The sequence below is a fragment of the Coffea arabica genome, chromosome 7e (assembly GCF_036785885.1).
Source record: "Coffea arabica cultivar ET-39 chromosome 7e, Coffea Arabica ET-39 HiFi, whole genome shotgun sequence".
NCBI lineage: Eukaryota > Viridiplantae > Streptophyta > Magnoliopsida > Gentianales > Rubiaceae > Coffea > Coffea arabica.
This window is the reverse complement of record NC_092323.1, coordinates 6,204,268-6,229,921: the sequence shown is the minus strand read 5'-3', so window position 1 is coordinate 6,229,921 and position 25,654 is coordinate 6,204,268. Positions and strand designations below refer to the sequence as shown.

Genomic DNA, 25,654 nt, shown 5'->3' with positions numbered 1-25,654 from the left:
TCTACAAGCCCTGGCCCTCTGCAGTGACGAACCTCATGCAAGGCCCTTATCCGTTCACGTGCAGGGCTCTGCAGGCCTGTACAATTGTTTCTCAAGCAAGGGATCTTCTGCTCTTCATCGCGTATGGCGGTGACGCAGCTTCCACAATTCTTTCCTTGCGCAGGGAAAAGGCCTGTCTACTTGTCTGCAGTCTGTTGCGCTTTTACGCTGCCAAGTGGGCTAAAAGTTGCTTGTATCTTCCCTGAAATTTACTGATTCCCCCCCCCCCCCCCTTCCCTCTATCTCCGCGGTCTAGTATGCAATTAGCTTTCCATTAGTAATAACTAGTGGAAAAGGCACAAGTAATGTGTCTACGCATTAAGAAAAATTCTCAAAGAAAAAAGATTAGCTATTTTTTGAAGTGTTTTTAAAAAATTTTACTGTAGCAGTATGAAATTTTTTTTTGTATGGATGAAATACTTTTTGAGATATTATGTATTACTGTAACATTGTATTTGAAAAATTTATTTTTTAAAAAATGACCAATCCAAACGGAGCATTCTTGGTAATTGTTGTGAGTGTGTGACAGCAGTTGCTTAAATATTGGGGTATTATGGAAGATGAGATGCGATTGCATAGTACTCCATCATGTAAAGGTAAAATTGAGATTGAATTGATGACACAATTTTTTAACATCAAATTTAGGACTCGTGCATTGTACATAGGAAGATACTAATTACTATTAACCATTTTCTATTTTTGTGTGCATTGCTTGGTGCTGGACTAGTATCTATTGATCTTTCGAACAGGAAAAAAAAAAAAAAAGGAAAGAGGGATTACGATCTATCGAGGATTACTTGTCCGCATAGTAGAAATGGCTAAAAGTTATGATCTAATCTAACACAAAACTTGCCTTAATACAAAACTCGAAGCTATAAGTACAAGTGTACAACTGCGGACATAAAAAGTACAGCTGCTGTTGGAAGCAATTTACTTTCGGCCATGCCAACTGTCTTCAATCCCCCGATTTTATTTTATACAACCGGACACGTGCGTAGACTCTACTCCCCACGATTTTACATCTTTCACCCCTGGAATTTAATATTCTATCATCTCCCCCAGAAATAAACAAATATGATCCACGCCCCCCAACTCTACTTTCCTTTCCCATTTTCCCCCCGAGTCAAGTTTCAACTTCAACCCATTTTCTCCTTTCCCTACTGATGCAATATATAGTAATACAAGTCCAAAGGAGGCCGAAACCTCGAATATCAAAGAAATAAGAAAACGAGGAAAATAAAAATCCAGCTGAGACATTTCAGAGCCCTTGGATCACAAGAAAAGGATTTGTGGCAAAACTTTTGAACTTTGGCCCCTGTTCTTCTTTCCGGTGCGGTGCGGGCGTTTCTGATCTATCCGTTAAGTGTACTTTCTCCCTCTTCTACTCCGACGACTGGAGGAGGGAGCCCGAGATGGCGTCAACGGTGTCCGAGAGAATTGAATTGGCCAAGCTTTGCACCTCCAAAGATTGGTCCAAGGCAATTCGCATACTGGATAATCTCCTTGCTCAATCTTGCGCCATTCAAGACATCTGGTCCGTCTCTGTTTACCAAACTCCATACATGCAGCTTCTAACCTCATCTTTTTGTACCATTTTCCAATTGATTGTTTATAACCGTAATTTTTTTTTTCGGTGGGAAAGAAAAAGTTTGACCTGTTTTGTGAATTTCTGGTGGTTGTAGTAATCGGGCTTTCTGCTATAGTCAATTGGAGCTTCACAAACACGTGGTTAAAGATTGCGATAAGGCCCTTCAGCTTGATCCTACTCTTCTCCAAGCCTACATTCTCAAAGGTAATTGACTTTCTAATAATTTATTTCTTTTTTCCTTGAATTTGTGTCAACAATTTATGATTTAATTAAGTTCAATAGTTGGTCGTTGCATAATGTTGGGGTCTTTATCTTAGTGATGCAAATAGATAAAGACTGCAATTTCAAATCTATTGTGAAATTCAGTCCTTCTATGCTTCACTATATATGAAAATGAAAAAGATTTGATTTTGCTCTGAATTATAAAAGTTCTTTTCGATTAGTTGATGTCATAGTGGCACTGTAAATCTCCTGCCTTGTTTCTTCATCCTGCAGTTGTGAGTTGATTGCTGTTGGAATAAGGCAGAATCATAACTAATCAGCATCAATGTTCCCTTTGTTCTGACTACTTAGGCTTCGACTGATAGTACTGACTGCTATGTTCATTTAGATCTTGAACGGCTATTTTATGCTTGCCGAAGTACTGCTAATAAATTAAGTAGTGTTAAGGACAGGTCTCTGTAAGTTGTTGGTTGTTTAGGCAGGATTTGAAGTTTTGTTTCAATAGCTTTGTACAGGGTCATTACAAAATACACTTGGAAGGATAATTTGTTCTTCAAGGAATTTTAATTTGTCAAATAAAATAGTAAACTAAGAATGATTTTATATGTTTTTGTAAGGGTATCTAAAGTAAGAACTGGTTTTTCTGATATCATGGCTTGTGATTTGTGTCAATGAATTGAACTAGCCTACCTTCTTCTTTTCATACCATGCCGCATACTGTCTGGAGGATATTATGAAATTATATCACTGTATAAAATATGGAGAACATAGAAAAAATTTATAGAAATCCTTTATAGATCCTTTACTTTGACATTCCTTTTACAATATCTCTCTTTATTGGCAGGATTGATACCTAATTCTTTTTTTTTTGGGGCTTGAAATGGATTAGCCATTTCATTGTTTCTGTTGGGCCTATTCTAAATGTTAAGGCACATTTTGAACTTGGTTTTGCTCATCTTTGCACATAGGTCGTGCATTTTCTTCATTGGGAAGAAGAGAAGAAGCTGTTCAGGTATGGGAGCAAGGCTATGAGCATGCTCTTCGTCAGTCTGCAGATTTGAAACAATTGCTGGAGCTGGAAGAGCTTCTCGTTGGTGCCAAACAAGGTTATTCTGCTGCAAACGAGAACCTTACAGTTGAATCCTCTGAGTCCAGTTATTGTGTGAATGAATCTGCAACTGTTGTCTCTGTCAAATCAGATGAAACTTGTGACGACTACAGGAAGTCTAATGGTCAGTTTGTACCATTAAGCAAGTCAAATGATCAGTTAGAGAGCTGTGAATCATCAAATGGTAGCTCTGGTATATGTAACTTAAATGATAGTACATCAGAGAATAAAAAGTTTGACAACCAAACAAATGGAATTCATGAGAAACATGTTGGAACTGAAGAAAAACATGTTGGAACTGAAGAAATTGATGATAAACTGGGTGATGAGTCTCTATTACTTGGTGAGTCAAAGGATCCAACTCAGTCTTGCATCAAAGGTCCAACCATTTCTGTTAAAACAAGTGGTATACCCGAGATTCAAATTCGACCGAGCAATAAATTGGAAATGCATGAAGAATGGTCCAATGAAGCTACAAAAGGCAAGAAGTTCTGTGTAGCTAGGATTTCAAAGACAAATTCAATAAATGTCGATTTTCGATTGTCAAGGGGAATAGCACAGGTATGTTTCCAGTTTTCTCGCTAAAAATATATACTTTTATACTGTGCATGTTCTCTTAACAAACAACCAGAGTCTTAAAATATTTTCTTGGAGTGTTCAGTATTATTTGAAGGACATGAGATAAAGAGTTGGTGGTCTTTGGTCGAATTATATTTTTTGTCTTCTCTTTTGTTTTTGTCATATTTGAAAATATGTGAACAAACATGGTAACAGTTGTATTGATTGTTAGTCAAAGTCACTCTATGGATTGCATCATATATAGGTCATGGTTAACGGGTTTCTAAAGAAAATGGAATTTCTTCCTATAAAAGAAACTTCGTGTACACATTCTTCCACAAGGCCCAATATTAACAGAGAATATAGCATGCATGCCCTTCGGTGACAGAATACCCAACATAATTTGTAGCCTGGTAAAACTATTACCAATTGTATTTTGTATAATGCTAGTTAATGTTCCTCATCTAGATAGTTGGGGCAAAGACTTGTACGGGAACTTTTCAATAGTATATAACACAATTTTGTTTAGCTTTTCTTGAGGGAGTATTTCTATCTATGTGCTAGATGGTGGCAGGATTGTAAAACCGCATGCGTCTTTATGATTGTTTTACTTCCCCTCTAATCGTAATATTAGATCCTATTATATTTGTATGCAAGAAATAATTTGATGCCCTGGTTAAAAGGCCTTTCTTTACTGCATGAACTTTAGTTTTTATTTATCTTGTCCCTATAAAGACTCTCATATGGAACATAACCTGATATCTTTCTCAGGTAAATGAAGGAAATTATGCCCATGCTATATCCATCTTTGACCAGGTTAGTGTTTATCCTATCTTGAAGAGTTGTTCTCTTGGTTTTCCAGATTGGTGTCTTTATCCCTCCCTTTTTGCAGCTAGTGGCTCAGTGGAAAGGGGTTGTAAAATCTGGTTACCTTCTGTTTAGAGAATTTTATATTGTCTTGTGCTACATCTGCAGATACTTCAAGAGGATCCTACTTATCCTGAAGCACTTATAGGAAGGGGAACTGCATATGCATTCCGACGTGAACTTGATGCTGCTATTGCTGACTTTACAAAAGTATGTGGAACATTTGTCCTACATGTGATCATTCCTTTTGTTGGTGCTAAATTTTAATAATAACTTGACGGTTTATCTAGGCCATACAATCAAATCCAGCAGCTGGTGAGGCATGGAAGCGCAGAGGACAGGCCAGAGCTGCCTTGGGTGACTCTGGTGAGGTAATTAGCCTTTTGCCTTGCTTCTTGAATCTTTCTGTTCTGGAGCTTGCTTGGTTTGATTTTCCTTCATGTTCCATATATATGATAAATTATTAGATATTATTTGTTTATTTCATCTGGGGAAGGTGGAGCTAAGAGTCTCTGGTTATACTTTGAGATATTTGTTATGCTTGATTTCAAGAAGATGAGAACTCCGAAAACTTACTTCTGAGTGCAGAAATTTTGAGGGATCTTTGATGCAGTATTTGTTACTAGATTGTGCAACTTTTGCGTTACAACTTTAATGTTGTAGTGTAAATTTCTTCGATTGAAGAGTTTGAAGTCCATAAGATGCTTCCTCTTTTTGGGCTTACTCCAGTGTTTGTGGTGCTATGGGGAGAAATGATAGGTCTGACTAGTTGCTTGCTTTAGCACTCAAAGTTACTCCATGGGAAGGATGAGTGTTGAATCTGAAGCATGTGGCATCATTATTTATAGTTATTTCTGAAATCAAATTTATGCTTGCTTTTTGCTTCATGACACGATTTTACATTTCTTTTGCTGTTGTTTACTTTCCTGTTTCATGTTTATGGCATATCTATGTATCTGTTCTACCAGGCAATTGGTGACTTGACCAAGGCATTAGAATATGAGCCAGATTCGGAAGATATATTACATGAAAGAGGTAATTTCGTTAATCTTAGTGATTGCATCATTGTTTGGAATGTGGCTATGGTCATGCATCCAAATTTTAACATTGTCTACAAAACTGGCTGTCTGATATGATATAGTTCGTGAGCTCTAGATTGCCAATCTCATGTTAGATACAAATTGCGATAATGGTGGAATTCCTTTTTTGACATAGTGATGTCACATGGTATGCTAGTCGTCACAAGGTCTGTGTTACTGCAGGAATTGTTAATTTCAAGTTTAAGGATTTCAATGCTGCTGTTAAAGACTTATCTGCATGTGTAAAGTTTGATAAGTCCAACAAATCTGCTTACACATATTTGGTGAGTCCACAAGACATTAGCTTGTCCTTTTTTTATTATTAAATAAAATTGATGGCACTTTATCTTCAGCATATCCAAAACTGTCGTATGGTTTTCCTTTAGAGATTTCAGAATTTTTGCAGGGTTTGTCATTGTCTTCACTTGGTGAATATGCGAAGGCGGAGGAGGCACATAAAAAAGCAATTCAACTTGATCGGAGTTTCGTTGAGGCATGGGCTCATCTGGCACAGGTATCTACATAAAAGTAGAAATTGGTGTCTCAGCTGCCACCAAAAGCTACATTTTTCTGCTTTGTTTGCTTATTTCAATTTTTTGCCACAATGCTATTTTACAGCTTGATGGGTAGTTAGGGATTTGCGAAAAGAAAAGAGAAGCTTAAGTTCATTTTTTTTAAAATTTTTTGTTTGGGTGAATTAGTTGGATAGAGGTGGAGAGAGCAACAGGGAAATAGGGGATGAGTTTTCGTGCTACAGTAAGCAAGGATTTTCTCTCCAAATTGGAAAGAAAAGGGTTGGGGAAGACTTATATGTGCCAAATCATTCCATTTCTTTTGACTCCCAAATACATGAGAACCTATTCTTTTCCTTTCTCCTCTTCTTTTGCTCATAGCTTCAAGTCATTCGTCTAAACTCCCAAACTAGGCCTTGTTTAGGAGGTTGTCATACTTGTCTATTTACTTAGATGCTTCTTTCTTTCAGCTTAGGTTCCTTATTTATGTCGTCATTTTGATTCTTTGTCTAGTTCTCATTATAGAATATTACCTTCTTTTTAGTTATTATACTTACTGTTGGAGACCTCATTAATGTTCATTTCTTTTTCATCTGTATTTTAAATTATCATGGAGATTAACTCCTCTTGAACGCTTAAAGAATTCTACTTTTTGCATTGAAAGAACTACTGTGTTTGGCAGTTAGGGGTAAACAAATGGATCCGGCTCTTTCTTCTACTCTTTCTTGCCTCTAATTGGTTATTCCATATAAATGTATAATTAACTTTATTATCTACAATTGTAATCCTTTTGAGCCTTTATTTTTTCTTCATCCCTCAAGAAAGAACCTACATTTACACTTGTTCAATATCTTTGTAGGGGAGCATAACCATATCATGGGCATGCTGTTTATTAACATTCCCTTTAGCTTTCTTGTACTTGCCATGTATTCATGGATGCTCATTTTTCGAGTAATCTCTGTATGCTTTTTTTTTCTATTAAAAACAATGACAGCTGTTGATTTAGTGGTGGTTGATTGATACGGTTTGGGCAGGCATTTGAATGTTGTAAGAAACTTCTCCCGTGGAATGTGTGTTGTTTGAAAAGAAAGATTCAATATTTTGGCTTGCAGACTCAGGCAAATATGTTTTTCATGTAGAAAGTTGAATTGATACTTGAGAAATAGAGATTTGATCCAGAAAACTAAATCTCATGGTCAAAAGTATGAACTTTCATAAATGTATACTTGGTTGACACCTTTTGCCACTAGCAAATTCCTCAGTTTTGGGGGTTCAGTTTGTTGATTTGATTTTTGAAGAATGTGTTCATTGATTTGACAGTTTTATCAAGAGCTGGCAAATTCATCAAAAGCTTTGGAATGTCTCCAGCAACTCCTGGAAATCGATGGCAGGTACATACTATGAAGTCCATGTTGTAGACTGTAGAGGTTACTGTGACCTATTGCTGAATTGTGGATGTACTCCTATCTCTGGCACTTGACTGGAAAACACTGGGTTTTGCCAATGCTTATTTGATAGGTTTACCAAAGCTTATCACCTGCGTGGACTACTTCTTCATGGGATGGGAGACCACAAGTAAGAGTGCTAAAGCTTTACTATTCACGTTTAGAGATTTGAATCTAGAATTTCTTGGAACTTCGGAAATTATCTAATCAATTCTGATGCTGAAAGTTGCTTCTCAGGACATGTATAGTCATTTTGACTGCTAATTTTGTAACCTGAGACTTTTCCTTGTGCTGTGATCCTTTTATTTTATGTTTGGGATGGTCTTGGATGCCCAAGTTGAGTATGTAATGCTTATGTTTTGGATTGGCTTGAATGGATATAAGGGCTGAATTTTGGGGCTATTCTTATTAAGGATAAAGTTGATGGGGGTATTTGATAGAGGATAAAGCTGATGATTGTGGTTATTGGATGTCACTGCTTTAAGCATCTTCAGTTTATAATGCAGTTGTGCATCTCCAGAAGTGTTGTAGAAGTCTTTTGTTTCATCTAATACTGGTGATTACCTTTTAAACAAAATTTTCTGTCTGATGGTCTTCATTTTTTCCTTCTTTCCTTCTTAACCCCTGGAATAAGTGGGGACGTATGGTTTTCATGTTATTATTATTATTTTTTTTGTCAATTGTCAATTCCTACTCCTGTTCCTAGTCTAACCTATACTAGGGGCGGACCTAGTCTAACCTATACTAGGGGAGGACCCAACTGGGCCAAGGGGGGCTAGAGGGAGTGGATCCCACCTCTAGACCAATGAGGTGCACTACTGCACACACTTTGGATGTCATATAATTGAAGTCGATTATTTGTTGGTAGTAATGAACTTTCTGTTTTAATTAATTGAATTGACTGTTTCAGGAATGCCATAAAGGAATTATCAGTTGGATTGAGTCTTGAGAGCTCTAACATTGAGTGTTTGTATTTACGAGCTTCGTGCCATCATGCAATTGGAGAATATAGAGAAGCAGTATGTGGATATTCGTGGATATTCTGATATTCTTTCATACCGCCAAAGTTTATTACCAGAGAATTATATGCTGCTTCCTATAGTCTGAGTAGGCATTTTATGTCATAGGTGAAAGATTATGATGCTGCTTTGGATTTGGAACTGGATTCAATGGAAAAGTTTGTTCTTCAATGCTTGGCCTTCTATCAGGTAGTTTGATACTTGGATGACGATGAGCCAAATGAGATGTTGGAATACATTATTGGTTTTCATCTTTTTTCTTTTGCATAAGGATGTTTTGGGTTTTCAATCTTAGACTTCCTACTTCTGCTTTGTCACATTATGTTGAAGGAAAGATAGTCCCTTGAATCCCAAAATGCATTGTAGGCTGTCACATATTTGTTGAGAATCAAATTTTTTGAACTGATATTGGCAAGGAAAGTCTTGTGAGATCTGTCACAATGCGGTATGCATAATGACATTTTGGGTCTTTGATGTTAGTTGGAAATGTTACAATTTGGCTGTTTTCTAGTTGAGCAAGTTATGAATTCTCACAAATCTAGGGTGGCCAGTACTATTTTGGGCCTTTAACATTTGTTGGAGGTGTGTTAATCATGCCTGTGTGATTTTGGGAGGACACTAGGTTTTCTGTGTTGCTGAACGTCCATTAAATTTTGATGGTTGCTTTTGCTGCTGTTACACTGATGGAATCAATAATATATATGTCTTCATGTTGAAATGAAAGATTAACTTGGTGATGGTAAAATGTTTTTCAGATTATTTATGCACACTATACATCTTGTAATTTATACACGTTCATTGGCGTGCTTCTTAAGCACTTATGATGAAAAACATAGACATGTATGTTTGTGTATGTATCTTTAATACTTATCCATCTCAGCTGGAGAGAGAACCAAATATCCATGTCTTGTCAGAAACTATCTATTGCAGTGTCATACAATGTTGTATAATGCCAATTGGTATTGGTCTGTTTGCCTGTGAACATTAAGTTAATAGAAGTTAATATGCTCATCATTTTCATCTAATTGCTGGTTCACCCAAAGCTCTAGTGATCATGCTCTCCCAGCTTGAGCAAAACAGGACCTCATCAGATTTCACTTTCAATTATTGTAACTTTTACAGCCCTTCCTTTCACCTTTTCTATTATTGTTTCTTGCAGAAAGAGATTGCTTTATACACAGCATCGAAGCTGAACAGCGAGTTTCGTTGGTTTGATATTGATGGAGATATAGATCCTCTATTTAAGGTAATCAGTGAAAGTTGTTCACTTCAATGCGTCTTCAGATGTGACTTGCTGATTTTGCACTTTAAGTCAGTTGCAAACCCCAGTGTTTCTGAGAGTGGTGGTTGGATGCTAAAATGCAAATTTGAATATCATATGGAGTTACAATTATTCTCTTCATGATAATATGAATATCAAGTTCAAAATTTATCAAGCAATTGTTTAATTTCCTTTTGAGTCTTCTTATTGAACCAGTTATTAGCTTACTTTAATTGCGGCATCTACTTGCTTTAAATGTTTCCAAGAGTTTGTGATGTACCAAAGCATTTTTGTCAAAGTATTGCAATTCATAAAAATTATTGATTTCTGGTCGTGCATTATTCCTTCTTGTATGCATGTTGCTTATTGAAGTTCTTGTGCATCATTGACTTTCTTCTGTATTTTCAGGAATACTGGTGCAAAAGGTTGCACCCAAAAAATGTCTGTGAAAAGGTTTACCGGCAACCACCTTTACGTGATTCTTTGAGAAAGGCAAAGCTGAGAAAGCAAGAATTTTCCATAACTAAGCCAAGAACAACTCTTCTTCAAGCCGCAGATTCTATTGGCAAGAAGATCCAATGTCATTGCTCTGGTTTCTTGGCCAACAGGCGTCAGGTGATTGACCAAAATAATTCCCCCCTTTATTATTTCATATGCTGATGAATGCTTATGCTTCTGTTCCAAGAAGAAAAGGTTTACGCGTTATATGTCATGCTTCAGTTTCTTTTCCTCCTTTTGTTTCTAATCCAGCAAGGTGACTTTGCCTTTGCCAATATCTTAATTGCTCTTCCTACATATCTATTGATTTTGAAGTAAAATTTCCCTTGGATATCTGATCTTGGCTTTTTGCAAAAAGGACTATGTTTCTTGTAACACTGTTGCATTTCAATTTTTGGTGCTAAAGAATTCAGCTTTGCACCATCCTTTGTGTGTGAGGATTTATGTACATGACTTCATTTGCTCTTCTTGAAGATAATTAGTTCCATTATAAGATTTATTTAGTAATTGGCTATTTTTCATGATTATGATTCCCCATTATGATTTCTTTTGAGTTTATCTATTGCATGCCTCTGATGCTTTCTTATTTTCTGGAATTCCAGCATCGGATGGCAGGATTGGCAGCTATCGAGATTGCACAAAAGGTCTCAAAGGCTTGGCGTTCTTTACAGGCAGAATGGAAACATTCAAGTAAAGGTACCGCAAAATCTGGCAGGAAAGTCCGACGAAAGGAAAAACTGAATCAACCTAGTCAGAACAGAGGTGGTGCTGGCTGTAGTACTAGTAGTTTGTCTGAAATATCAACATCATATAGCTTATTGGAAGACAGATCACCTCTGCGGTCCACAATGTCATGGCATGATGTGTACAATTTGGCCGTCAAATGGAGACAAATATCTGAACCTTGTGATCCTGTTGTGTGGGTTAACAAGTTAAGGTACTTTTGTTTGTTCCTGATATGGTATATTTCAAGGTATGACGTGTCTAATTTGTACAAGGAAGTAAATTGGAGATGGAAAGTCTTGTATGTATTCATAACATTCAGATGGAAACAAGTCCTACCATATTTGCTATGTTAATTCAGACATCTTTTTATGGAGTCTGTTATGATAGTAATACTGTTCTATTATGTGTCAAGAAGCACTTCCTTTTGACCCTGAATCTGCATGCCCATTCTGAGCGGATGAGTTACAGGATAAAAGTTAAGATGTAAAAGGATGTAAATAATCTCGACTGCTAGGAAATAAAATCTTCTTTAAGCGTGCGAATTTGTTTGTGGTGCTTCAGACCAACCATCTTTAATGCTATATGTTATTTTATTTGGCTGAAATATATAGTTTGTTTACGTGCCGGCTTTTCTGTAATGCAGTGAAGAGTTCAATTCTGGATTTGGTTCTCATACTCCACTTGTCCTTGGGCAAGCCAAGGTTGTTCGATACTTTCCAAACTTTCCAAGGTAAAGTTTTGAATGAAATGGATGTTTAAAGTAACTTTAATTTGAAAGTTGCTTACTATTTGCTATCTTGTAGGATGCTAAATACTGCCAAGATGGTCATTAAGGAAAGGAAATATGTATGTGACAAGAAGGATAACCTTGTTCTCCTGTCTGAAGATAAGAAATTGCAGCAGGTAAGTTGTGTTGTGGTCATGCTATACTTAACAAAAGATAGATGTCCATAAATCACTTTTGATTTTCCTTTACTGGTCAAGGTATTAACCTTAGTGACTACATCTCAAATGCAACTTTTAGGTAATGAATGCAGAGTCCTGCTCTGATCTTTACCAAGCCATTGGGGATGACTTCTGGGTGGCTACTTGGTGTAATAGTACAGCAGTTGAGGGGTATTTGTTCTCCCATCACATTATTATGATTTCAGTATGCCGACCTGCAAGTTTAATCAACATTGTGACACTTTAGGTTCTTGTTTAACATGAATAGTTATTGTTAATCTTTTGTTTCAGGAAGTGTCTTGAAGGAACAAGAATCACCCTTGTGAAATTGTAATGCAGTTTTTATTCTATTATCTATATTAAATTTCCTTCTGGCATCCTACGGTTGTTAATCATATTATGTTGTGGCTTTTAGGGGAAATGGATTTGACTTTGCTGTCAGGACACCTTGTACCCCATCTAGATGGGAAGACTTTGACTTGGAAATGACAGCTGCATGGGAGGTATGTTGCCCTTTATTTGTATTTCATGTATTCAAGGTATCTTGTATTAATTATCTTCTTAAATTATACACAATGTTAAGGTTTTCAGACAAATGAAAAATTAAATGTCATATGAGTCAAAGTTTGGAAGATCACTTGGTAACTGCCAAGGTTGAAATGCTCTCAGCTTACATCCTAAAACCAAGCAAACCATAATTATAATGGACTCAAAATGGTTTGCCATCAAATTTTGTACTTAGATAACATTATTCTTGGTATTTTTGTTTGGGTTTTTTATATCGATTAGGAACTTATTTCCCAGTTACAGATTATGTTGTTCTTTATCATGAGAGCTGATTATATAATAATAATATGAATAATAATGGTGGGTGATTGCGTATTGGTATTAAAAGCGTACAATAGAACCATGGGACCTACTCTTTTTCTTTCTTTTTTTTTTTTGTTGGGTGGGGTGTGGGGTGAAGGTGGTGGGGTTGCAAGAGGACAATTAAGGATGGGCTCAAAACTAGCAAATGGAGCTCAAAGTGGGTTTTGGAGGCTAGATATTCATTTTGAGTCATTCAAAGAACAACTTATGCTTCATTTGTTCACAGTAAGAAAACAGGTTATTACTTTTTTATCCTTTGTTTGGTTCATAAAAAATGCTGAGAGATAGTAAAATGAAGCAGGTAGAACCACACAATGGCTTAGAGTAAATCAAATGATGTTTACAGTATTCCAGTGCATTAAACTATAATTATTTATTATCTTTGAATCTCTAATATGTTGTGCATTTTGAAAAAATGACTGATTATAGCTTGAAACATATCCTTATGTAATTGCTCCCGATCATGTAACTCATCACAAACATGAATTTTTGTAATTAAACTGTAGATGCAACTTTGTAAATATGTTATTATCTTTGAATCTCTAACATGTTGAAAGAATGACTGTTTTTAACTTGAAGTATATCCTTATCTCATTGCTTCCAAACGTGTAACTAATAACAAATGAATTTTTGCTATGATTCCTCCGCCTAGTATATTTTGTATCCTTTTTTCTTGTACTTAATTGAACTAAAACCATGAACCATATGCTTGATAAAGTGGTTCCAAATGTGTGTTGCAAAAACACAGAGTTGTTGCTAAAATTCCTCATCCTAGTGTTTTGCGCCTAGTTATCTTGTTCATTTTCACTTGGAGTTGCGGGGCTGTGACAAAGGTGCTTCAATTAATCTTCAGCTGATCTGTTTGCCTTCCAAATCTAACTTAAGAATGTACAGGCACTATGTGATGCATATTGTGGTGAAACTTTTGGATCAACTGACTTTGATATGCTGGAGAACGTAAGAGAAGCAGTCTTGAGGATGACATATTACTGGTAAACATCGTTGCTGCAAAGTTACTTGTCCTCTAGAACATCACTTTCCTTATCTTGATGAGTTTAATATGCTTTTCAGGTACAATTTCATGCCACTTTCCAGGGGATCTGCTGCGGTTGGCTTTGTAGTATTACTTGGATTACTGCTTGCTGCTAACATGGAGTTCACTGGCAGCATTCCAGATGGCTTGCAGTTGGACTGGGAAGCGATTCTGAACTTTGATCCCAACTCCTTTATGGCTTCTGTAAGGAGTTGGTTATATCCATCTCTCAAGGTCACTACCTCCTGGAAAGGCTATCCAGATGTTGCATCCACGTTTGAGACAACAGGATCAGTTGTTGCTGCTTTGAGCACCTATTCTGACTGAGGTGTCATCTACTCAACAGGCACGTTTTCTAGAAGTCTAGTGAGGCTTTTTAAATTTGTAACTTTATCCTTCCATTGCATCACAAATACCACGTTTTGATATACAATAGAAAAGGAATGATGATGTATTTATTCAATTGTTGTACATACCATGAAATAATACATGTTCTAATTAAACTCTTTATGCCTGGACATGCACATGGATTTTTGGCTGGACGTGCACATAATGCTCCAGTGGTATATATATATATATATATATATTCCAAACGGCAACATCATATTAATCACAAAAACATTACAAAGTCAGAGCCTTCGCTCCTCCAAGTCTGCTTGAGCTAGCTCCAGCAGCCATGCTGGGAAGTCACACTTCCATTCAGCAATATCTATCAAGCCTATCGCATATTTTGCTATTTGATGACTAACAGAGTTGTTTGTCCTTCTAGTGAAGGAAAAACAACATTTATCAAATTCAGTTTTCAATCTCCATATATCTGCCAGTATAGTAGCTATGCTAATCTCCTCCTCATGTGCATTGACCTTATCTACTACCAGTTTGCAGTCAGATTCAAATTCCACCTTCCTCCACCCCTCTCGCCTGGCCAATACCATTGCCTCCCTTAACGCCAAAGCTTCCTCCACTTTTGCTTCTGCACATCTTGTAGTTGGACACGCCCAGGAGCCTATCAGCTTTCCATGCCTATCTCCTGCCACAATGCCCCATCCAGCTTTGCAGGTCTTCCTATTCAGAGCTGCATCCGTGTTAATTTTGATCCAGTTATCTTGTGGTTTCTCCCAGCCCCTATTTACCTCAACTTTTCCTGCCCCTTGTCCCTCTTTTACTGTCCCTATCTCTTGAGCCAATTGATATTCGTTCCACTCCAGACGTGCACATAATGCTCCAGTGGTATTTACTTCATCTTTAATAGTTGTAGGTGCTTTTACAGAACGTTGTGTTCAGATCGAATTCTTTACCCACAACCATAAGTTAGCAAATGAGGGTGGTCTAAAAGTAACGTGCCATACAGAAATTCGATAGAAGCGTTTAACTCAAGGAAAAGTATTCATAAAAAAAAAAAGTGATGTTTTTATCATTTGAAGATAATATTGATTTGTCTTTGAAAGCCTTAGAAAAGTAACGCAGATTAGCCTCCTACTCTGTCCTGAGCTGTTCAAAGCAAGCCTCTCATACATGGTTCAAAGATTCGGCCGGGACCGAGATGACTTAGCCGAGTCGTTATCGGAAAAGAGCTTTTCGTTTTGATATCGGGACGAGATGATTCTGAAATAATGGATTGTCGAGAATTCGATCGAGTCATCGAGAATTCAGTTGAGACGTCTCCGAGACGGATGGAAATGGTTGAATTGTCCCTAGTCATTCCGAGTTAATTTGAATTTTTATTATTTTTGCTAATTTTTTATTTTTTATTTATCATTTTTTTTCAACTTTTAGAATATTGAATGTTTCAAAAATTTGTGTCTCGTCGAGACCACGATCGATATACTAAGACCTATGTGAAATGGTCCGAATCACAATCGCGACCACAATCGTGGCTTTGAACCATGCTCTTGTACATCTGTCTGGGATAAACCACCTCGGCCATCTTTTCTCTATTACAGATCAAAACAGGTGCCAATTGAGGAACTAATAGGGTGATTTAAATCTTTGAGTTTTTAATGATTACTAATAACATGAGGATGGAGATGAAATCAGATTCAGATTGAGAAGGTGATATTGTGATTTAAATATTTGAGTTCCAATAAATGATTTACAACTTTGCCGATCTGAGTAAGCATGTGCAGAAACACGATAGGAGATTTTTTTTTGAAATATTATTTAAAATAATTAGTATAATACTTTTTAAAATGTGATTTATGTGAAATAAAAAATTGTTGAAAAAATAAAACGTTTATTGAATATTGTGTTTTTAATGCAAGTAAAATATTTTATTTGAAATAATTTTGGTTTCAAACACACTCGCGATCTACAATTCAATCATGGACTTTTAGGCTTTTGGCTGAAGAGACGGGGCAGGTAGAAGGCGAAAACAGGAGGGGCTGAAACAAAACTTCTGTAAAGTACTCCTAACGTTGAACCAGCTTATCTTTTAACTATTTGGACACTTCCTACTAAGATGCCAAACATATGAAAATCATAGAGCCATCGCTTATGGGCTCCCACGAAATCTTTAAATTGATGGGGTTGGTAGGATACGATATCCAGCAAGAAAATCCATCTCCTTCTAATCAACAAACAGTATCTCTAGATTTTAATGGTGGGTGCGTATTTGGTGAGGTTGGCTCTCTTTAACAATTACTCACTCAGGCGCGAGGATGGTTATAGATAATTTTCTGTGGTTATATTCAAGTAAGTTGATTTAGACATAGAATCGGTGAGTAAAATTGCCACAACTGGTTGAAAATTGAAAGAATTTAGACAAAGAGATAACAAGCTTTGAACCGGACAAGAAGAAGAGAACGTCGTGCCACTCAAAATTAAGCTGTAGCTAACTATGATAAGTTGATAACACGTATATATTATGGACTACATTCTTAATTTAGATTGTTGAGCTTAGCACTTAGCAGTGCCGGACTTATTTCGTCTCCCTCATCTTCTCCGATGCTGATCAACTTGGTCCCCTGAAGCCATAGACTCTCGTGCCCCGCTGTCGATGATCTTAAGGTTGGGTGTCGAAGTCCCAAATGGAGACGTTGCACTGATCTGTTTGTTAAACATGCGGACTGCATAGTATGGGATCTTCACGTGCCCTTTAGCTTTAAATTTGGTCCATTGATTGATGAGCATCAAGCAGTCCACCATACTTTGTCTGGCCATCCCTAGCATGTCATAAGCCTGTGATCTTCGCCATAGGCTGTTGCTGTGAGGACCCAGGGCACCAGATAAGCATAGAGCTCTAGTTGTGTCACTAATGGCTAATTTTGCTTCTCTGAGGAGTAGATGACATTGAGCCCGATTACTATAGAGGACAATTCTTTCTTTTATCATATTTAAAAGACACAACTCCAGAGCCTTGGTGTAAACTGCCACAGCTTCCTCAGTATCACCTGACAAAAATTTCTGGTTTCCCTCACGTTTCAACATGCCCACCATGACTTTTCTTTCACTGACATCTTGTTCGGATGTCATGCTATCCTTCTTTCTTCTCTCCACTTTTAAGTTCCACACCTCATCAAGAGCATTTTGAGATTTCTTGTTCTTCAGAGCTAATTGGCCGCACTTGATTCTTCCATAATCTTGCAAAAGCACTCGTGTGATTCTGTCTCCAACAGTGGTTGATCCTCCTCCTCTAATGGTTTTAAGTTCAACCAAATCGACCAGAAAAGGTACGACAAACTCTATCACTACAAATCTTGTTTCTTGATCCTGAAGAAGTGAAAGAATGCTCTCAATTGCCTTGTATTGCCTTTTATCAGAAGACCTAGATAGATTGCAAAGAGTCACTATAACTTGCTTCGAATTGGCAATGCTTCTTCTACCATCTTTAGTGAGACAAAGGCTTCTTATTAAGCAAACACCAGAAAAAGAACTCTGATTCTGTAAGCCCCCCCACATACCAGTCAAGTCTTCCAAGAACTCTCTGTCGCAGATGAGATTAAGAGACCTCTTTTTGGTAGCAAAGCAGTTGAGAAGATAGAGGGACCAGCATTGGAGTTGGCTAGCCCATTCCTCAGCCTTCTTATTCTCCACCTCCAAACCCCCGCACCCTCTCGTCATGAGATCACGATGATATTCCACTCTTTTGTGACTTTTCAATCTTACAAATTCATTGTAGACAGTACCAAAGCAAGTGGAGGCTATGTTCTTGGATAAGCTTATTATTTCCTCTTCATGGATGGTAATGGCTCTAAATGCTCTTCTATGGCTAGCAAGGTGTCCAAGGGCCCTAACAGCGACTCTTTGCTCAATCCAACTGGCCTTACCTCTAAGAAGCTCCATTAGTGGCCCTATAACCCCGGATTTAATAGCTATATCCGCGAGTTGTGCCTTGTTCATGGTGTACGAACCAATGATATGCGCTGCGTAATAAGGGACGCACGCATTTTTTCCCCTTGATGGCCAGTTTCCGTCATTGATGCTTCTATCAATGAGTTTAGCCATGCATTTGAAGATGCCGAGTGATGGGAATTCAGCATCGTCTGGCTGCGACAGTGCCACGTTCCAGAGGCCATTCAAGGTGATTACTAGGTCTTCATCTTCTATGAGATGCAACTGACTGAAGCATTTAGCTAACCCTGATCTTCTTACAAATGGATCAAGCTCATTCATGGTGCACAAGAGGCAACAGGTTTTGATGCACTTGAGCTGCGTTCGGTGTTTTCTGGTCAGGTTTTTGTGTCTCCTTAACCATATGGGAGAAATTTGGCTTTTTTCTAGAATATTGCACGACATCAAGAGTCTAAATGGATTGACTGTTAAGGATTGAGGACTAGTGGTGAATTCAAGACCGGATGCCAAATGGCGAGAGAGAATTTGATGACAATTGATGGGCCACTCCATTTTAAACTGATTGATGCCAACTTATATCTAATAGATATGCTCTATTTATCAACTAATCAGCCTTGGCACCCTTCTTAGTCTTGTGAATTAAAAAAAAAATTAATGTCGAGAGAGCTACCGCAAAAAGGGTTTGAAAATGCTCAATTTTGAGTTAGTCAGGACTCAATATAATCACCGTACACTTTCTGGAGGGTTGCATCGAAAAATCAACCTTGGCAATTGTTGTTAGTGTTTGGTAGATTACTAACATTTTAGTACTTTTCTAGCTTTGTGGGCAATCGATGAATAAGCAAAGTCCATCGTTGGAACTGCAAGAGATGTAGGGTAGCTTTAATAGCGAACATAAGTTGGCTTTAGGGTACACGGGAAAAGAGTAAGCGACAACTGGAGTCTCCTGGTAAGACTCATTTTAAAGATTTTTGGCTACTCCACTGGGTTAATGCATCAAGTGCCTGGCTAGGTAAATTAAAGCAGGACTGTTTAACGTCAGATCAGAAACCAAGACATATGTGAAGATCTGGAGTTCCCGGCTCCATTCCAACGAGGCAATGGCAGCCGTATTGTACATGTAATTTCGAAGCCAAAACTAGGGCCAAAGAAAGAAAGCGTCAAAAATAACCTGCCAGATATGGGGGCATATCCACTATCCAGGTCGAGACTCGAGAGTGTAATGATGTTTGCCATGGATCATATCATCCCTACCCTAAGAACTAGCTCTGGTCCCCGTCTAGAGTCCACAAGAAGTTAGCGAATGGCTTCAAAAGTAATTGGCGTTCGTATGTTCTAACCAGAGTGAGTTGAAAAAGCTGCTTAGCCATTAGAATTTTATCCAACTTTGAACCCCAAATGCAAAAGATTGCAATATTATATAAGACCAAAGTACAAATGGGGTTGGTCTCAAGAAAATGCGGCTTCCGTCCTAAAGAAAAAAGCGCGAGAGTGTTGAATCTCTTCGGTCTTAAGCACCACCTAGTTTGATTATTGGAGGGCTACCTAACCCAAAAGCATACTTTTCATATCTTCAAGAAACACATATCAACCGATACCCAAAACTCCGACTAAGGGAAAAATAGTATACAACATAAATCATGCCCAGATCTTCCGTAGTTTAGTTCATATCTTAACATCTGTTGTCAGCATCAACTGTCCGTCAAAGGCTTAATAAAAAGGCATTGCATCCTCTGCTGTAGAACTTTTTACCGAAAAGGGTTATGGAACAGCGTGTTCTTAGGCACGTGACCATATCACGCGGCGGTAACTAGTGACAAAATATTTTCCTGCTAAATAGGATGGTAAAATATTATGACAGCGACAAAGAGAAGTAGATCTTAGCATTAATAAATAGAGAAAAATCAAGAAAAGCATGAGTAAGTGTTAAAATGATGAATTGGTTTTTGGTGTATAATACTAATATATACTTGGTCTCGGGGTTTAAAAAAATGTAGAGCAATCGAAAGTTGCATGATACATCGAGGAATGGGTACAAGTGAGATTGCATTAGGTATAATTGTGTAGGACCATCGTATTTCTTACATATTTTGGTCTGTATTTAAATTATCTTGTTTTACTCGTGAATTTTGGACTTTTTTTTTATTTGATTTTGTTTATGTATACAAAACACTATGAGAAAGAATAACAATTTGTCTAAAGATACACCAAATATTGTAAAAGATACGAATCGCACAGAACCTCAATCGCATCTGTCTCACCTCCATGTATTTGATCCTTAATTGTATTGCATTTTGTCACGTAGAAGTAAGGAAGTGTTAGTAGAAAAAATCACGAAGTAAAAGTAAACATGTCATCTCAAAAATTAGAAAATAAATAATTTACAAACCAAGAAATAAACTCACAATGATATCATTAAACCGCGACTTTGATTAGTCAAAAAAAATAAAATAATAAGAGTAGGGCTCGGGTGATTAATCAATCACAAAAGCAACCAAAAGAAAGATACGGGAGCAATGCTTAACATATATTGACTCAACTTTCACATGGAATTGTCCAATTGAACATTCGACCATAAGGCCACATATATATGTATATCTAGGAAAGAAACTAACTGAACTTCTAAATTACTAACATAAATTTATTGTAATTGTAATATCAAAATACAACCTAACTCTATTTTTTAAATCAAATTTAATACCAATTCTAATCTAATTATCAAATGATAAATACAATTATAAAACTACTGAACTTCTAAAAAGACTCGGTTTAAAATATGTCAACGGGAAGACGAAAAAGCCTAGAACAAGGATTCCGTGTGAATCATGAGGCGTTCATATGTTTAACCAGTTAAAATGTACTTTAGAGTTGTGTAAACAGAGACTGATAGTTATTTACTTCCACACGGGCCAAGGCCATCCCGCAGTGAGATCAAGCACTTCATCTCCGTCATCAATGGCGCCCCGCTGGACCTTTTCGTTAACTTGTTTCAGGCCTGAGCAGAAATGAACAGAACTGGCCCTGGACCGGAGGACCCCACAATCTAGAAAGGCCCAAACCCATTCCGGCCCCGTTGACAGAGCAAGAGGAACAAATTCAGAATCAAACCTGATGAATCTACAAAAAGGCTAGAGGTGGGTTGAGCTGATTAGTACTACCAGGGTTTATGCCCTGCGTAACAAACACAAAATTAATTAGAGGAGAGTACAAAGGAACGTTAGAAGAGGGAGTTGGACCACCTGCTACTGTTAATGTACCCACCAACAATCCTCAGAAGGTCAATTGTCGATCTCTTGTTTGTTTGACCAAAAGAAGAAGTGCGTCTCTTTCTTTCGGCCTTGCTGGTAAAAGGGCAAACGCAATTGTGTTTATAGCTTCCTAATTGTCCTATAGGAGATTTGACTATATGGTTATTTGGGCAAATTACGTTTATGTCTGCCTAATTGTGCTTCCTAATTGTGATTTGAGACAATTGTCGAATGTTTAGATTGATTGTTAGACTGAAATTTAGATAACCAGTTAACTGGCATAAAAAGACTCCAAAGTTTAACGGGATAATTAGTCAAGTCTCTCGAGTCCTTTCCTTTCCACTCTTCCTCGTTAGGTTTAAATTTTCATTTTGAACAAAAATATATAAAAAATAAAGGACATTTGGAGAAGAGTTATAAGTGGCATAACCGGAAACTTCATATCGAAGACAATTTTTTTATATATATTTTTTCCTTTTCAGCAATTCATGTCAATGACAGTTAATTCTCTCTTCTTTATTCGGTTTATTAGACCTGCACTTTGTATTCTCAGTACACAACGTAATATATATATTACATACAAACAGGAATAAGATATACAATCCAACAATGGATACCACCGGTGAAAGCTCATCACTTTTTTTTTTTTTTCTCCTTGCCTTTGGTCCTCATTTTTTTTAATAATTTTTTTTCCTTTTGCGTGAACTCATGTAAGGAAAACATTAAAAAAAAAAAAGAAAGAAAGGGGAAAATGAGGGTGCACAAAATGGAGTTCACATGCGATTACTATAGACGAAGGCAAGAATGCTAATTATGATTCCGGGAGAGTAAAGTAATGGTGACATGAATATGGTACAGTAATGGAAATGTATAGAATAATTTGATCACCTTCTCTTTTTTTTTTTTTTTTGTCGACACGATGGAATTCCTATAACCTAAACTAGCTTATCTCGACGTGAGTAGAAACTCCGTCGAAACTGGTCAAATGAAGACCGTCACATATTGTAACAAATTTTGTGGAAGGCAAGATTCGAACACTTGACCTTCCGCACCACCAAGCTTAAGAAGGCTTGGGATGACCACTGGACCAAAGGCCCAATGGCATTTGATCACCTTCTCAACTCCTAAGAAACAATCTACCAGCTGTCCAACTTGTACGCCTCTTTTCTTTCATAATTCTCTATCATTGCATATGATACTTATACTAACTGGGATCACTCATTATACCATCGATGCTGCAATAAGTTCCCCCTCTAAAAACCAAAACTACTCTCACAATGCCTTAAAACAGAAGGCACCTCCACCCAACTAAAGCAAAAGGGTTTCAACAATAGTAGAAAAAGACACCACGGACTCTAATCTTTACCAAAATTCCATACAAGATTTGATTTGCTCTGCTTTGGTTTCCTCTTTTTGTTTGCCCCTTTCTTCTCCTCATCCTCATGGTTAGCTGAAGAAGCAGCAGAGAGAGAGAACTGGAGAAGAAAATTTGTTTACAAGACAAGAAAGAAATTAAAAAGATCGCACCATCAAAGAGGGCCCCGCCCCCTTGACGGTGCCATGAGAGTCCAGCTAAAGCTAGCCTTCCTTACAGTAAACTTACTCCACAATTATCGCCAGCAAGCACACGTGCGTTCTTGTAATTGGTCTCTCATCCGATGCGGTCCCACGCAAAAGCCCATTTCCAGCTGTAGTAGGAAATGCTTACGATCGAAGACCCCCAAACCGAATAAGTATTTTACCAAAATCCAGCCTAGTACGACACCAAAACCCGCCGTACTGTACAACGCGTTATTTTAATCAAAATTAAAAGAAAAAAAAAGTTAAAAACAGCGCGTTATGTGGAAGTCATGACGTGGCCATCCCCAACCTAATTACATGCAAATTGGGCCTTCCCGCAGAAATTAGTCCAGCCCAGTGACTCCAGTCTGTTTTAATCGCGCGGCCACTTTTGTTCGTTTGTTTGTTAGTTTTCTTTCTTCTCTTTTTTTGTCACGGGGCCACCCCAAACGTCAAACCTTTGTTGCCGTTGATGCACCTCATCTACACCTTAACACGTCTACTTATATACGCCTTCTCCGCTCTGCTTCCCCGGTCACCTCCTCATTAAGTACTCATCTCTCTCTCTCTGGCGCTCTCTCTCTCCCCCCCAAAGGAAGACAGAGCCATGGATCGGAAATCTTGTTTCGGACTTGCATTGATCTGCATTGTCGTCGCCACCGTCGGCGGTCAAAGTCCTGCCGCTGCTCCTGCTAAATCTCCTTCCGCGGCTACGGTGCCCACTCCTCCAGCAGCTGCTCCTACTGCTAAGCCAATCACTCCTGCAGCTCCGGTCACTGCTCCTGCTGCCGCCCCTCCAACTGCAGTTTCGAATCCTCCAGCTGCTGCTCCTACTGCTAAGCCAACTACGCCTGCAGCTCCGGTCACCGCTCCTGTTGCCGCCCCTCCAACAGCTGTTTCAACTCCTCCAGCTGCAGCTCCGGTGAGTGCACCGCCGACCGTCGCAACTCCTGTTCCGGCGTCTTCGCCTACGGCCGCAGCTCCCGGGAGCGCGCCTCCAGCTCCAGTGCCGGTGAGCTCGCCACCTGCAGCTGCGCCAGTGCAGTCTCCTCCTTCCCCGGCTCCAGAGGCTGCTACTCCACCTGCAGCTTCTACTCCTCCGGCGGCAACTCCAGCTCCGGCTTCCGAGCCTCCGGCTCCAGCTCCAAGCAAGAAGAAGGGGAAGAAGCACCATGCGCCATCACCGGCTCCCGCACCAGAGCTCCACGGGCCACCCGCACCTCCTTCCGACGCTCCCGGACCTGGTCTTGACTCGGGGTCTCCCGGTCCATCACTTCCCGATAACGTACGTGTCCTTTCATTACTTTTAAATTTTTGCTGTTATTATTCTAGATCTGTTATTTTTACGCATTTCACTTCGCCATTACTTGTTCATTTTCCGTTTCCACTCGCATCTCATTGATCTTGTTCATTGGTTAGAAAACCAAAAAGCCAAAAAAAAAAAACGCTATAGAAAATCATAGTACCAACTTTTAGTTAAAAATATTGGAATATAGTAGTGTTTATGCCGAGGATTTTAATGCCGGGAGCGGTGAATTGGCACGAGTTGTGAAACGTCCACACACAGCTTGTTAGATGGTTTTTGGCCAGTAAGCGGCGCATGGTAGTATATGGTAGCGTCTACCGACAGCGATGCGCGTGTGGTCACTGGTCGCTAATCTATAGAAGCAAACAAGGACAAATATATGTACTGTAATTGCCTTTCAAGTTGTCGGTGGGGGTATTGGTTCCAAGTTTGTACTTGAGATAAGCGCCATACTGACAGGTGAAACTAGCAGCATTTCAACTTGATTATTAATGTCTAAGATCTAAACAGATTTCAACTTGTTTAATGTCTAAGATCAAAACAGGTTGGGTAGCTAGTTAAGTTCAGTTCATGGTTTGAGATTATGCCCAAGTTTTACTGAGCTATGTACTACGTACTCGGAAAGAAGGCCTCGAGGTGTTAAACCAATAATAGCGGCGTGGGTCCTCCAGAGCCCAGCTGTGAGGGCATCTGAGGCTTGCACCCATAGCCCAACCAACGGCATGGAATCCTCGACTGTAGCGCTTCAGAACCAACTCTGATGGAAACAGCAAAAGAAAAGATCTGGGGTCGGTCCAAAAGGCAACACATGCAGCAAGTACTTGGGCCAATCGATGCACCCGCATCACGCTGAACATAATAATTCCACCAGAGAGAAATTAAAAATACAGAGTACTGCTCCCCCCAAAATAATAATAATATATAATAAGCTGTATACAAGTGGAAAAATATACTCTACTACTCATCAGTTCAGATCACAACTGGGTTCTATTGGTAGACTAGAATTACAACAGTCTATTTAAATTGCTAACACGTTCTGATTCACTAATAATCTTGAATTCTGGATCTGAATTGCAGAGTGGAGCAGAGAAATTGAAGGTGGTAGGAAGCTTGGTTCTGGGATGGGGTGTGTTTGGCTGGCTCTTCTTCTAGGGATGTAGACATCACGCGGGTGTATCATTACTGTTTTTGTCCCCACCCATCTTTGTCATTTTGGTGTTAACATATTCCTTGGTTTATGTTTATTTATTTATCACATGATGAGCAGCTCGATTTGGATCCGTTGGGGGATTTTGCCACATTGGCTTTGTAATTCTTTGGTTAGTATTCGAGGGGAAGACTGTTGTAGCTTTTTGTATTTGACTGCTTGATTCCCCGTGGACTCTATATATATATAATCCAAGAATACTTTTACCCTTTTTCGTCTGTGAAATTCTCTTGTCACCCCCCATTTGACGAGAATTTCAATCTCCTTTTTGTT

The 25,654-nt window shown here is 38.4% G+C and overlaps 4 protein-coding genes across 5 annotated transcripts; 2 read left to right on the top strand and 2 right to left on the bottom strand.

The window, feature by feature from the left end:
• The first annotated feature begins 1,221 nt into the window (after positions 1-1,221).
• On the top strand, positions 1,222-14,280 carry LOC113701797 (suppressor of RPS4-RLD 1). Of its 2 annotated transcripts, none has more exons than XM_027222598.2 (23): positions 1,222-1,573; positions 1,722-1,831; positions 2,818-3,518; positions 4,287-4,331; positions 4,491-4,592; positions 4,673-4,753; positions 5,351-5,417; positions 5,645-5,745; positions 5,868-5,975; positions 7,294-7,364; positions 7,492-7,548; positions 8,329-8,437; positions 8,546-8,626; positions 9,597-9,683; positions 10,107-10,313; positions 10,799-11,133; positions 11,566-11,652; positions 11,726-11,825; positions 11,947-12,038; positions 12,159-12,197; positions 12,283-12,370; positions 13,632-13,729; positions 13,809-14,280. In XM_027222598.2, exons 1-23 carry the CDS (start codon positions 1,452-1,454, stop codon positions 14,095-14,097), a joined length of 3,177 nt encoding a protein of 1,058 aa, XP_027078399.1. In that variant the 5' UTR covers positions 1,222-1,451; the 3' UTR covers positions 14,098-14,280. The 2 variants fall into 2 exon arrangements, with proteins under 2 accessions (XP_027078399.1, XP_027078398.1); XM_027222597.2 differs by having other exon boundaries at positions 10,799-11,169.
• Positions 14,281-14,399: 119 nt separating this feature from the next.
• LOC140011094 (uncharacterized) lies at positions 14,400-15,697 on the bottom strand. The gene is made up of 2 exons (XM_072059249.1): positions 15,628-15,697; positions 14,400-15,031 (listed from the first exon to the last, which is right to left on the bottom strand). The coding sequence occupies exons 1-2, from the start codon at positions 15,695-15,697 to the stop codon at positions 14,400-14,402; spliced, it is 702 nt and encodes a 233-aa protein (XP_071915350.1).
• An 868-nt stretch (positions 15,698-16,565) lies between these two features.
• Positions 16,566-18,612, bottom strand: LOC113701796 (uncharacterized). Its single transcript, XM_027222596.2, has one exon. The coding sequence runs from the start codon at positions 18,610-18,612 to the stop codon at positions 16,702-16,704; it is 1,911 nt and encodes a 636-aa protein (XP_027078397.1). The 3' UTR covers positions 16,566-16,701.
• A 4,700-nt stretch (positions 18,613-23,312) lies between these two features.
• LOC140011158 (uncharacterized) lies at positions 23,313-25,592 on the top strand. The gene is made up of 2 exons (XM_072059658.1): positions 23,313-24,153; positions 25,252-25,592. Exons 1-2 carry the CDS (start codon positions 23,476-23,478, stop codon positions 25,324-25,326), a joined length of 753 nt encoding a protein of 250 aa, XP_071915759.1. The 5' UTR covers positions 23,313-23,475; the 3' UTR covers positions 25,327-25,592.
• Positions 25,593-25,654: the final 62 nt, after the last annotated feature.